The 15,029-nt window shown below is 41.0% G+C and overlaps 1 protein-coding gene across 1 annotated transcript in view; it reads right to left on the bottom strand.

Annotated features, from left to right (window-relative positions):
* Nucleotides 1-911: 911 nt before the first annotated feature.
* LOC126263333 (urocanate hydratase-like) overlaps nt 912-15,029 on the bottom strand; it is a 380,705-nt gene continuing 366,587 nt past the window's right edge. The window contains exon 15 of the mRNA XM_049960422.1: nt 912-9,158. Coding sequence (XP_049816379.1) covers nt 9,035-9,158 — 124 coding nt within the window. The 3' untranslated portion in view covers nt 912-9,034. The remainder of the gene's footprint in view (nt 9,159-15,029) is intronic.

The raw sequence follows: 15,029 nt of genomic DNA, 5'->3' as shown, positions 1-15,029 counted from the left end.
ATAACACTTGGAGTTACGTAGTGTGCGAGTTCAACTGTGCAACTACTCAGTGTTTACCAAAGTGTACAAAACTGGTCAAGGCCTGTAGGACAGATTGATGTGGAACATTTCTAGAAACATTGTATTTTCACACTCAGTTCGTCAGCGACGATGTTCGTGTGCTCATTACAGTCTGAGGCGTTTGTTGGTCCTGGACAACGGCACTCAACGCAGTGGCGTGCTTACCACCACGTCCAGTCCTTAGCAAACAGCTGAGGGCGTCTGTGTAGACAGATCCACACCCGCTGTAGTGCTCGAACATACGTGGACAAAGCTGTACGGACTGCTACGCTGCCATACAGACTACATGGTAGCCATCTCGTACTGTAGTCACTTTGGGTGGTAGAGTACTCGCTCGTTGCAGTGAGTGACCTCTTGTACTGGTTTCTCACGCGCTTCATTATCGTTACGAGCTGAAATGCGAGGCACAACGGTCGTTCTGCCCTGTTAGAACTGAGTAGATTACGCTCTTTCATGTCGATGGTTCTCACGTTTTCACCCTGCTTAACGGCTGTTCTTTGCGATCGGAGTAAAGACCGACCTTTCCGCGCAGACAAGACAGGGTTCCATCTTGCGCGGACTTAATATAAGTGGTACATGCATCTTGTGTTGATAGCACTGAACTATCGATTTTACACAGCCCATATTTACATATATTTATGTTACCATATTTTGCTGCAGTCTGTTTGTTTGTTTTGTTGCCATTAAGAGGTCGGGAAGTAGTTTGGGTCCTTGTTTTAGGGCAACGCTGTCACTGTTTTACTAAACTACTTCTTAAATGATGGTAGGTTATATTTTCGTGGCAAACAGATTGGTGATATCGCTCTGGCTCTCTTGATATGTGAAACTGTTTTCAAGAAAATGCTTAAATATTTTCTTATAAAGATTTTTATTTATTTGTTGTCACAGTTTTCCCCATTCTTAATAAGATTTACAAAATCAACTAACACTTAATGCTTAGAAATATTTACACAGCAAACTGACAATGTATTGAATCAATACAAAGAGGAAGTTCAAGAACATTTATAATAACGAAGATTGAGCACATTTCTTGCGAAAGCCGTTTTACATCCCCTCACCATGCATCTGGTATATGACATATAGTACTTGTCTCAAAATGAAATTGGATCATTTGACTGAATGTACACTTCACTGAGAATAGTTGAACATCAGATAAACTGAATGAGTGGGCAGCAATAAACTGCCATTTCTATTATTAGCGTAACCTACAATTCAAGACAAATGTTTGTTTAAATCTACAGTAACTCCAAAGGCTGTGTTTCAAGGGCGTAGAAACACGTATTTGTGAGATACCTGGATGTGGGGCTGTTCTTCAGGGTTATATTATGGAAACTGGATGTAGCTTGTGGCTACATCAGTGTAACAGTCTTAACACCTGGACTCCGATTTTGAGACTTAGAAATGAGACTTTACTGACAAGTTATTGTCTAATGAAACGCACTGTTGTTTAGGACATTGCCTTTATACGTAGCAAACTTCTGTATTCACATTATTACTAAGAAGAGGCTTAGAACGAAGGTTAGTGGTACTAACAGGGGTTTGTAACACGAAAAAAGGTCAGAGATGAAAATCAGTGCTATAAACGAGAATCAGGGTGGAACTATAAGACTGGGAATGGAGTGATAAATCATAAGAAGTAGTTCTAATAAGCGTGGGAATTAAGAAAAAAACTGCTGTCACAAACTAAGCAGATGTAGAAAGGAGGCGAATGCAAACGGAAAACCTACTAGTTTAAAATAATATCGGACATGAACGAAACACTTCCTTTAACAAATCATTTTTATGAAAATTTGGTGAAGATGCGTTAGTGGATTAATATGACTGCTGGAAAACAGAAGGCCGAGAACTTCTCAAATGACTATCTACAAATAATCTGAAAACTGTAGAATCGACGAAACATGACTGTATTACAGGGAATAAAGAATTCCAACAGGAGTTGTGGAAAATCCATATGGAACAGTGAACTTGCTGACTAAGACTTACATAAGCAGAAACCCTGCCAACAGGGCGGTGTGAGATGTTACACAGATGACAAATTTGCGTGTGGTGTGTATGAGAAAGAGAGAGATACTAGCGATTGGAAGGGAAAAGTGAATACCGTGGGTCGAAGACAATTTAGAGGATTCTAGTAAACAGTTACGTCGAGATATGAAACTGGTAGGCTTATCTGAAACTGGTAGGCTTGTCGTTTTAACACAGAGTAAAGGCTTATGCAGTATTTCACAAGTGTAATAACAGTTACTTTCCATTAATGCTGATAATCTTTGATACTTGTTAGTCACTGTAAATAAGTATCAGACCATTACGACGACATCAGCACGAAATTCTTCGCAGTTTTTTGAGCGCACATGTTCCGGAATATTCCCATGTAATTTATGAAAAACAGTGGTGGTTCCCTGGCGATAGTGTGAGGTTCGAACTTCAGTACGCACTGGCCTCCTTAGTTGTTCCCTCTTTTGCTCCGGCGTCTTTGAGAAAATAGCATTTATCTGCTAATGTGTTGGACAGTGTAGTTTTAAATGTGACGAACTTCAACCTAGTTCTTTAAAATGAAGAGTCAATAAAAAACTCACCTAGCCCAGATTCAAGTCCTTGCTTGTACTTTAAGAAATAAAATGATTACAGGAGATATTTAAGCGTTATCACAGTGAGATAAGTGTTGGAATATACCAGTAACCACAGAGCTGCAGATGAATGATCAATGCTGTCATGTGGCCACATCGAGTGAGAAAGAGGAAGATGCACTTGGAGATCAGCTCGCTTGTATGGAAGTGTGGAAGTGTACAGGAAATGCCATCACAAAGAACTTTTGACCTCAAAGGTTGGAATTGGCAAATATCAAGTTTCCAATAATATAGCATTACTGCATTTAAAGAATACCTAAATGAAGTGTTGGCTCTCTTATCTAAAACACGAGATGTCCGAAACCGACAATTCGGAACCTCCAAACGTGTCTGAAATGTGGTTCCTCTGTAAAAGCGGCTGAGAGATAACGGTAACGAAGTTGCGGTCAATCTGTTAATAGATTCAACATGACATGCAAAGCTCCAGGTACTACAGAGGTGTGGATACTACTGTTATGACAGATCAGCATATTTTATACATCGTAGAATTTTGTTCATTACACTGATGAAATTTATTGTGTGATTTGAAATGTAGAAAGTCGAAATTGTACAGTCTCTGTTAATAAAAGAGGTATGCTATTTCTTCCACATAGTTGCTTTTAGAACTATCAACAATTATGAGACAAGAACAGTCCGACCAGAGAGGTGGAAGCAGTAGTCATAATGAACGTAACTGATACTATCCTAAGTGGTAGGAGATTTGCTATCAGCTGTAGTCGAAAAAACTGACGCCCTTTTGTACATGCTGTTAGTTCCACAACGGGTAAGCGCATATTAAATATAAACAAACTTCGTCTTTCTAGAGAGCAGAGTAAATCTGTCAAAGAATCTCTTAAGATATTGGAATCGACGAGGGACAAACGTCGAGAGCGACGCTAAGTCCTTTATCTCACCAACTGGATTACCCAGATATCGAGTAAAATTTACTCAGATACTGCTTGATAACCGCTAGAGCTGCCAGTTCTTATCTGCTAAAGCTAACTCGGACTCACGCGATCACTAATACTGTAAATGTCGGAGACAGAAAGGTGTTTAACTAACAGTCGTTTTTGTATGTCTATAGTAAATGATACTTAAGAGCTGAATGATATTTTTAATTCGGCAGCTTTGCCAGTGCTGAGAATTAATGAGTAGATAGTATTGTCTGTGAGATCGTGAAGATTATATGGATCGTCGCTTTGGGTTCAAGATGCTTTTTATTACGTAGAATTCGGTCTAGTTGGTCGGCTATGTTAAGCGAACTCTATTGGGAAATAGAGCATTTTTCAAAAAGATTCATCCGATTTCACAGAACTATAGCTACTAAGTATATGAAGATACAAACTTTGAGTCATGTTAAACGTATTGTATGGGAACTTTATGGTATCTGCATGACTAGGCCAGAAATGGAAGTGAGTATTGTAGATGTGAGGTAAAGGAAAATTTTGGATTGTAAATAAATTTCCGAGAAAGGATTGCATCCATGAGGACTCCGCAACTAACACTTCACGAATACATAGTAATTAAAACGTACAGGACTTCGTATTCCATAAGTTTCAGTTTGAGCTTTGAGAAGACTGCATCAAAATACATTCCATTGTACATCACCAGCTATGGTAGCCAAATTTGGAGAAAATTTGCGTAGTGCGTGGTCTGTTGCCAAACGATGATAGAGAATCTTCCATTAATGTGAACCAGGTTTGTTTCCCTATAGAAACTTTAAAATGACGATGTAATTGTAAAAATGTGGCGTTTATAACGTGAGCAAAACGCCGAGAAAATTAATGCTACCTTTTTTAGGATGAGTATCATCCCAGCACTCGTATATCATCGACTAGTTTTATATACGAAGTTCTGGTGTACGCCGTAAAATCGCTTCCCGGGACATTGTTTGCAATCTCGATTTATCCTATCCCTTTCCTTTTCATACTTATTATGAAAACATTAACTAATACAATATATTGAGCACTATTTTGGTTTATTTGCAGTGTAAGTAACGTAAAAACTGGAAATAAAGAAACATAAAATGGTTTCCCCATACATACTGGACCCTTTGACCCTCAAACTGCTGTTCTTTAATCTTTCCACTGCGCCAAACACTTCCTGGAAAATACATCAACATAAACGGTTCAAGCCTCGCCGCCCCCGTTCAAAATTGCTATTTTTTTTCTCAAAGCTTGGCCATCTGGGGCTCCCACGCTCGTCACATTCATTTCTGGTCTTGCCCTGAATATACCATAAATTTGAAGGGAATCGGCGATGGCGAATAGCCGCGGTCTTTTGTTAAGAGTACACCTTGATGCCAGTTGTAAGCTGGCAGTCAGGGTCTCCCTGTGACAACCAGCACGATCGCTTGTTCATTGCCCAGTATGCACCCAGTCGAGATGACATTTCTCATTCTCGACTTCAATCACAACTTTTCGTCTAGAGAACGCCGCTGCAACTCCTACAGAGTAAGGGGTCTATGGATCTCATATTGCAGAATTCGTCCTCAGGGTCGCCTGATCTCACCGTATGTGAGCTTTGCGTAGGGGTTTGTGAAATACTCGTATATCCTTCCCCTATCAACAGCTTTGTGTGAATTTCCACGTTGCATTAGCGACAGCAGCGAGTGCATTAACTACAGATGTGCTCGTAAAAGTATGGGAAGAGCTTAACTATCGTCTCTGTGTGTGTCGTGCGTCCTGTGGAAGTTAATTGAGAGTTTGTGAAAGGGAAATAAAAACTTTGATCCTAAATGTGAAATTAAAGAGTACCCAAAAGTTATAAATTGTTGCAAAATGGTTATTTTGAAAATAAAAACTTTGTAGTCCAATGCGTAAGCTAAAATTTACATAGTGTTTCTATCTTCATTTCGTGACATAATTTTTCTGTCGTGTTAATTATATACAAGGGTAATCACAAAAGCAAGATCTCCTATTTTTTTATAAGTACAGAACTCTGTTTGTGTGGCAGTTGGTCACACTTATAAGAGTGCTTCACGCGCTGTGTGTAAACATGCGCACGCCGCCGCGCTGAGGCGCGGTTTTGGCTTGCCAGCCGTTGAGAACGGAGCTCCCGTTGGATGTTACCGCCAAGTGCGAACTGCACGCATTTATTCGCTTTTTGAACGGAGAGGGCACTGCGCCGATTGAAATCCACCGCCACTTGACGGAAGTGTATGATGAGTCGTGCATGGATGTCAAAAATGTTCGTAAGTGGTGTAGAGCGTTTGCAGCTGGTCGGACCGAAATTCACGACGAAGAAAGGAGCGGGAGACCGTCAATTTCTGAGGAGACAGTGTTGAAGGTTGACCAAAGCATGCGTGAAGATCGGCGGATCACCCTGGGTGACCTCTGCACATTGGTTCCTGAGGTTTCCCGAAGCACTGCTCACAGAATTTTGATGGAAAAATTGAACTACCGGAAGGTGTGCGCAAGATAGGTGCCACGCTTGCTGACTGAGGACGACATGCTGCAGCGAGTTGATGCTTGCCGCGCGTTTCTTCACCGCCTTGCAGCCGAACAGGACAACTTTCTGGACTCAGTTGTCACGGGTGACGAAACCTGGGCATACCACTTTACGCCTGAGACAAAGCACCAATCATGCCAATTCATAACTTTCTGAACAGCAAGGCGGCGACTTGGTATGACATGGGCATACAAAAACTGCCACAGCGTCTACAAAAATGCATCGACAGAAATGGTGATTATGTCGAAAAATAGTTAAATGTTCAAGCTCTAAACAGATGTAAACCATTGTAGAAATAAACAGGTCTATGTACTTATAAAAAAATAGGAGACCTTACTTTTGGGATTACCCTCGTATTTTCTCTTTTTTTCTTTAATATCTGTGCTACCTGAAACACGTAAATTTGTGTTTATGTATGTTTTATACATGTCCATTTTCTGCCGTATGGGTGCTGTGCCCAGGGAGATTAATATCTGGGTAAAATCAGAGGAACGGACAGTTGTAGGAAAGTGGAAGGAGGGAGAGCACAGAAAACGTTTGGTGTAGCGTTTTCTGGACATAGAATGTGTGAAAATAGGGAAAGAGATGTGTATGGAGGCGGGGTAAAAAACGTGTGATTCCAAATGGTTAAAGTTGTTGAGTTTCTACAAGAGATTTATGATCATAGAGAAGCTGATGTGTGAGCTGTGAATGATGGGAGGATGTGGCTTTTCACTGAATACGGCGAGAAGTGATTGATTACTAAATAATACTTTGTGAAAATGCGACATGTCTAGTGGCGCTAAGTGTGTTTTCCTTTCAATAAAAGTACGCGCCCCTACAATTATATAGGGTATTCATAATTCCTATAACAGGCTTCTGCAGGTTGTTGAGGGGACTTGCTAGATAAAGTTTTTATAAGGAACTCAACTTCGGAACTGTACAGTTTATGAAGAACGGCTTACTTTCAAATTTCCGGCCTCGCGGTACTCATACTAACTGAGAAGAGTCAGTCCCTGTTGTAATTAAGACATCAAGTAACATTTTCGACCGACTGCAACAAAGCCTCAAAGTGGTACGTTTGGACCTATGTAAGAGGACTGGATGTGGTGCGCTGTACTCCCGACTTCGGAGATGACGTCCTTTGTCACATAGAGGAGAACCCGACGAAGACTACTCGGAACACTGCCCATGCCATGGGCTCCTGTTCATTACCCGGGTCAGAGCTCATTGTGTCCGCTATGTTTGTTCAATGAACCGAGAGATTTAAAAGTGATTCGATCTTCAGATTTATTTTACAGCAACACGGTACATTTCCGGTAACGGATTCTTCTTCGAAACTTTGCATACTATGTCCCCCCTAAATGTCCTAGAAGCATCTAACAGAAATTGTGAAACACCCTATTTATTGGGGGTTGCGTCAAATACTGAAAATAGGCGATTCCGCGTAAATTCAAAGCATTAGTCCCATATGGATACTCCTTCATATACCACTCCGAATTTTTTTATTTCCACTTTTCCAGACAATTTGTTTGATTGAAGCCAGTTTGTGCCCAAGAGCGTCAACGTTCATATTAGTAAATTCGCCTAAAATTAAGAAAGACGCCGCTCCATCTTACAAAATCAGCGAAGCATAGACAGCAGCATCACTCTCCATCTTCGTATGTCACGAGGTAAGAGAGACTTAGTTGTGTATATATCTGGACATAATAAAACAATGACAGCAAAAGTGAACAAAATAAAAGCGTCACTTCTTCATAACAAGAAGCAACATATAGTTTATATAATAAAAAAAAAGTTTTTGATTTGGAAGAGAACTCGCAGGCGAAATTAATTGGACAGTTGATATATTTATGGTCTTCTTCTGATACATGTGTGTCACCGAAATGATATAATCTGGAGCAATGAGCAAAGCTAGCAGAAATTTCGTGGCTTGAAAAGCATTGGAATAATCAGCAAAGTTGTTGTAGAAACCTTATGCTTTGTTACAGATAAAACGCTAACAAAGGGGTTAGCTAGCAGAAATTTCGTGGCTTGAAAAGCATTGGAACAATCAGCAAAGTTGTTGTAGAAACCTTATGCCTTGTTACAGATAACAGGCTAACAAAGGGGTTAATGAGCAAAGCTGGCAGAAATTTCGTGGTTTGCAAAGCAATTTGGAACAATCAGCAAAGTAGTTGGCAGAAACCTCATGCTTTGTTACAGCTAACAGGCTAGCAACGAGATTAAATATTTTGGATCAAATAGCGAAGTAATTGGCAGAAACTTCATGTTTTCAAAAAGCTACCGGGTAGTGGAATGTTTGGAACAAGTGGCAAAGTAGTTGGCAGAAACTGTATGACTTGTAAAAGTTGACATATTAACAACGACTTTAAATATTTTGGAAGAAATAGGATAGTAGATGGCAGAAGTTTCATGCTTTGTAAAAGCTATCGGATGATGACTTGTCTCTCAATCTTTTGTCACTGACATTAAAATAAGTACTGGAAGAACAGTACGGGAGTTAAACGAGAAAGAACACTGATACAGCTGTAATTCATGTAGGAGATACAGTCGTTTGATATCGGATAAATCTCTTTAAAACCCCTCGATATATGAGACCAGATATTTGAGTCATCGCACCGGAAAGACAAAAGAGCAAACCAAAACTCAGAAGAGGGAACCAGAAGAAAATGTGATAAAAATTACTGTTGCACGAACGAACTCACAACAAGAGAAACCATCACGAGTACAGTATCAAAAAGCTCAGTAACCATACCACAGCGCTGCTGCGAGATAATTCTTCACATACAGACATATTTCCTCTTTAAATCACAATCGATTAAGAAAGCAATGACAAATTACACATGTATCAGAGGAATATGAGTGTCACATTTCTGACAATTAGTGAGAGGAAGCATAGAGTGAGCTGAACACCGATGAGGTAGTCCTGGCGGCACAGGTCACTGGAAGAGAGTGTTCAGCAGCTGAGGCGAGGCGTGGTGCGGCAGCGTCACCTCGAGACGAGGGTCCGACTTCATGGCCACGCGCGTAGCCTCCAGAGCCATCTCGTTTCCAGACCAGCACCTGTGGCGAGATTGTACAGGTAACGCACTCCCTCAGCTTCATAACAATTTCATACAAGAGATAGTCAAAGTTTTATTATCACCTCAATAAAAAAAGAAATAAAGTTACGTTTCAAATGAAACAAGTTTATGGTCAACAGTCACTGCTTATTTATATCCACAAAGCGTTTCAAAGATTTAAATCTCCATAATCAGGTGGATTTATATATGTTAATACGACCTGTGTGTGTTTTGTTAAGACTTTGGGGTAACCTGTGCCATTGTGTAGTAGAGATACAAAACACTGTTTCAGGTCACGGTTTTGGGGAGGTTTTTGGCTAAAAACTAAACGTAAATGTGAACGCGAAAATGAAACAACTGAGACAGAATACCTCCAGTGGTCACAGACTCCTTTCTCTGTCCTGATGCAACATACATACACTGTTACGTTTTGTAAACGAAAATGGTGTCTGGAAACTACAAGGTGGAAAGGACATGGAGCAAAAACAGAAACAGTATTTCGAAGTACAAATAACACAGCACTGTTATTTCGGAAGATGCTTTAAAGCATTGTGGAGGTCTTTGGTTGATGTGATGAAGCCGGTTCTAGGCGCGTCAGTCTGGAACCGCGAGACCGCTACGGTCGCAGGTTCGAATCCTGCCTCGGGCATGGATGTGTGTGATGTCCTTAGGTTAGTTAGGTTTAAGTAGTTCTAAGTTCTAGGGGACTGATGACCTCAGATGTTAAGTCCCATAGTGCTCAGAGCCATTTGAACCATTTTTTGATGTGATGAATACATACATTAGCGTAAATGTTTCAAGTGTTGAGTCCTCTTCTGTCGAGTTTATATACCTTAACTTTTGTCCTCATTTATGTAATCAGATGACATGTTACAAATCTTAAGTGGAATAATTATGTTGCCAACTGTGATAAAATTATAGAATCTTAAGCATGGCTACAGCAGCAACTATACAAATGTAATATATGTATGGAATGAAAACAGCCACCAGTTGCGGAAGGTAGTAGTCAAAAGCTCTTGACATAGCTTTCAGCCCATATAAATAAGACTTCTTCAGAAGTCTTATTACGTTTTACATGCTGACCATGATGTGCCGTCAATAAGCTCAGTCGCAATTAAAACTGACAATCTTAAAAGCAGCCGCCTGCATGACAAAGCCAGACGGATGTTTTTACGATTGTCAATTTTAATTACGACTAAGGCTGTTGGCGGCACAACATGGTCAACATATAAAACGTAATAAGACTTCTGAAAAAGGCCCAGTTATATGGATTGAAACGGGGTCGCCGGCCGGAGAGGCCGTGCGGTTCTAGGCGCTACAGTCTGTAGCCGAGCGACCGCTACGGTCGCAGGTTCGAATCCTGCCTCGGGCATGGATGCGTGTGATGTCCTTAGGTTAGTTAGGTTTAATTAGTTCTAAGTTCTAGGCGACTGATGACCTCAGAAGTTAAGTCCCATAGTGCACAGAGCCATTTTTGAAACGGGGTCAAGAGTTTTTGAATATTACTTTCCGCAACCGGTGACTGTTTTATTCCATATATTAGATAAAACTGTACTTAAATAACCATTTTGGTTAGGGTCCAGAGATTGAAACGTGTTGTGGATATAAATAAACAGTGACTGGTTACAGTAAATTTGTTGTTCATCCGATATCAATAACATTCACGATACAGCCTAACTTAAAATGTTCACATTTAAAGTAAAGTTACGTGATCAAATGCAATAGACAACATGCATGTTGGACTTGAACGGAAACATATCGGAGTTAGAATTATATATTAATACTTTCAGCTGCTGACGGGTGTTGATATGTATCAACGGGGGCAGTTGAAAATGTGTGCCCCGACCGGGACTCGAACCCGGGATCTCCTGCTTACATGGCAGACGCTCTATCGACCTGAGCCACCAAGGGCACAGAGGGGTGTCTGTTCTTTCGGACATCTCCGAGTTCGGGTAATATGTGTACATCTGCACAGAAGAAGGAGGTCATGGCCGGTATTGTCAGAACTATATACTTATATGAATATGGTGACCGGCCATGACCTTCTTCTTCTGTCCGGATGAACACACGTTACCCGAATTCTTACGGTGCTTGGTAAGAATGTCTTCCACGAGTAATGAGTGTGTTGGGTAGCGACACTACGAATGTAGCGTGTGGACATATAAAGTGAGAATGTGGGTCTCGCGGGAGGCGTGCGCGAAATAGTCCCTGCAGTCGCATTATCCTCTGTGCCCTCGGCTGCTCAGGTGGGTAGAGCGTCTGTCATGTAAGCAGGAGATCTCAGGTTCGAGTCCCGCTGGGGGCACACATTTACACCTGTCCCCGTTGATTTATATCAACGCTCGTCATCAGCTGAAGGTATTAAGATATAATTCTAATTTCGTTCCATACGGCTGCAGGTCATCAATGGTGTCTGTTATTTCGGACATGTCCGGAAAGAACAGACACAATATACATATAAGTATACATATAGGAGAGGTCCGAGGTAAGGACGGGAGCGCGGCGGGGGTATTGTCTCTCCTCGTCCTGTTTAATCAGATACAAGAAAGCGCACTGACAAAAGTAACAGCCCTAGAAATAAGAATTCTACCGGATAGAAGAATCAATACCCGGAAATATTAGGATGATTTAGTTTTAACAGCACAGAATGAGCACGACCTGGCTCAGTTCAAATGGTTCTAATGGCTCTGAGCACTATGGGACTTAACATATATGGTCCTCAGTCCCCTAGAACTTAGAACTACTTAAACCTAACTAACCTAAGGACATCACACAACACCCAGCCATCACGAGGCAGAGAAAATCCCTGACCCCGCCGGGAATCGAACCCGGGAACCCGGGCGTGGGAAGCGAGAACGCTACCGCACGACCACGAGCTGCGGGCCATGGCTCAGTGAATAAGAGTGTTAATGAAACAGGAAATGAGAGAAGAAGTGAAGATGCATCTGGATAAGACCAAATAGCTCATAGCGAGTAAGGAGAACGATGACATGCATAGAAGCAGATGGTAAAACCATTGAAAGGGTAAAAGGGTTCAAATTTCTTGGGGGACTACTCAGTGAAAGGAATGAGATAGATCAAGAAATAACGGCAAGAATTCAGGCAGGAAACAGATGCTCAAGTCCCTGCTTCTATCTAGATTCATGAAGATTAGCAATATTGAGGATATTCAGCCCAATTGTCAATCGCGTGATTATTGCCACCAACAAATTTTGGGACAACCGTATGCGATTTTCAAGTGCTTAAAATTTTTTTATGCCATCAGGCCTCGTCACAACTTAAAAATAAGCTGAACTTGACAATACACGTTTGTAGCTTGTTTTTTAAGTTGTGGCGAGGCCTAATGGCATAAAAAAATTTTAAGCACTTGAAAATCGCATAAGGTTGTCCCAAAATATGTTGGTGGCAATAATCACGCGGTTGACAATTGGACTGAATATCCTCAGTATTGCTTGAAAAACAGTTGTGTGATGGCTTCACATCAGTTATCACGAATATTTGGACTTAACAGGACTGTAACCCAGCCCATGCTTCTATACGGAGAAGAGACCTGGACTCTGACCCAAAAGATAGAACGCCAACTCCCGAGATTTGAGAATGCTGTTCTGAACAGATTTTTAGACCAGTGCAGGATAGTGATGACTAGAAGAAAAGGAAATACAGCGATTTGCAGGTTGCGCAGTCGCTAGACCACGATGGCAGTGATTGATGAGAGGTGGCTGAAATGGCATGGGCATCTAATGCATAGAGAAGGCCAGATCACCAAGCAGGTGGTGGAAGAAGGCTTCAGACGTCGCAGACAGAGGGGAGGAACACGGCTGAGATGGACTGACGGGATCAGAGAAGACACGAGTACGATGGGACTGGCTGAAAAAGAATACATGGACCGAAGAATATGGAGGAGGCTGACTGGCGAGGCCAAAGTTCGACTGTGATTTGTGTGGCCAACCTAGTAAGTAAATAAGCAAATTTTTGTTTGTATGGAGATACACGTCTGCAGTCCTTGTAAAAATTGAAATCCCTCTCCACATTACCTCAGCAAGCCGCTTTTGTTTGCAACTTGTTTTGTCTTTTTGTTTTGTTTTCATTTTAAGAATGGACTTGCTGATTAAAAAATAAAGGTGTACTATTTATAACTAACTAAACGGACGAACAAATGTAAGCGGTAAATGTATTCATTGAACTGATTTGTGCAGGACATTGTTGATTTCATGCAACAAATAATTCATATTACAAGCGTTCAGACTCGGAAAACTTTATCTTGGTTCGAGGAATTACTACAGATCGCTACCCCGTATAACACTGAGGGAAAAATAGTAACCAAATATAAGTTTTTACTTTAATCGTTACGTAATCACACTCGCGCAACGCTCTAAATTTCGATAATCAGTTTCTAGAAGGTTCTGTAGTTCTGTGTTATGGTCCTTCCAACTAAATTCACTATAAACTTCTAATTTCAAGGCTTTAATTCTGCCAATCTCATCTGTATACGTGTTCTAATATTCATACATACGCAGAGCGCAGACCGTTTGCGTATTGTGAACTGGAATAACCTAGGCTTTCCGAATTTTATGACAATAAATTAGCTGCAAACCATTTCCTAACGTCGTTGAAAATTTCGTTAGAAACCATTTCTATAGTTGGCTTTATGTGCTACATCGCAATACTTGTATCATTCGAAAACAAACTGCAACCAACATATGGCATTGTTTCCGATGAGAGGCCACTAATAAAAACGAAAAAATTCCGAGAAACTTAACACAACTCCCCCTGCACGATGGTACACCACCTCGTTACTGGCTAGCTATCCGGGCATATCTGGACATCCAGTATCTCGGGAGGTGGGTCGGTCGTAGAAGTCCGGTGGAGAGGCGGCAACGTTCCCCAGATTTAAGTCCATTAGATTTCTATCTGTGCGCCCACGTGAAGGCAAAACTGTCAATAAGGTAAAGATCAGAAACCTTACACACCTCAGGTAACGGGTTATTGATTCTAGTAGTCGCATTCCGATACGTGTGTTGGTTGAAGTCAGTGAGCATATCTTGTAGTATTTATTTGCTATCACCTTCATTTGCCTTGTTCTGTACAAAGATCGACATTATAATTAATCACGCTATGCTCAAATGAAAAACACCATTGTTTTTCACGTATAATTCTAAAACAATCGATCTTGATTAGTTGATCGTTTCTATGGCGATCACCCAGCGAGATGGAACAGTGGTAAGTCACTGGATTTGTATTCAGAAGGACGGTGCTTCGGATCCCTGTTCGACCATCGTATTAAGGTCCCATTAAGTTATTTAAGGTAAATGCAGAAATGGTTCCTTCGAAAGGTCACAGTAGATTTCCTTCCACACCCTTTCCATTCTGAGCTTGTGGACTGGTTGTAACGTCCTCGTCGTTAGGCGAATAGTAAATCTCACGAAGAAGCTCTAAGTTCAGTGATACGGCACGAATCTAGTTTTAGGGTTATATAACGTAGAAGGGAGTTAGTTTCGAGAATTTTTCAAGCACGGGGATAAAGGGGTAGCGCCTTTCTGTTCATGTGGAAGGGACTGGGTGCTATAGAAGGGATGTGCGGTACATGCTTTCGTGGTTACGGAATTAGACTTGGGTGTCTATGTGGTAGAGCAGAATGTGGTAGAGGTCTGCATGACAGTGACAAATAGCAAAACTCATTTAGTACTTTCAATGTCTCATTTCACAATCTAATTCTCTCAGCACTGTCTGATTTAATTCGACTGCATTTCATTAACTTATATTAATTTTTCTAATATTCATTTTAAACCCCATTCCGTTAAACTGCTTTTCTAGGTCTGGCGCAATTGCAATGTCATCGGCAAACCTCAAGTTTTTATTTGCTCTCCATTAT

The sequence above is a fragment of the Schistocerca nitens genome, chromosome 6, assembly GCF_023898315.1.
Source record: "Schistocerca nitens isolate TAMUIC-IGC-003100 chromosome 6, iqSchNite1.1, whole genome shotgun sequence".
NCBI classification, from domain to species: domain Eukaryota; kingdom Metazoa; phylum Arthropoda; class Insecta; order Orthoptera; family Acrididae; genus Schistocerca; species Schistocerca nitens.
This window is presented reverse-complemented; position numbering and strand designations above follow the sequence as displayed.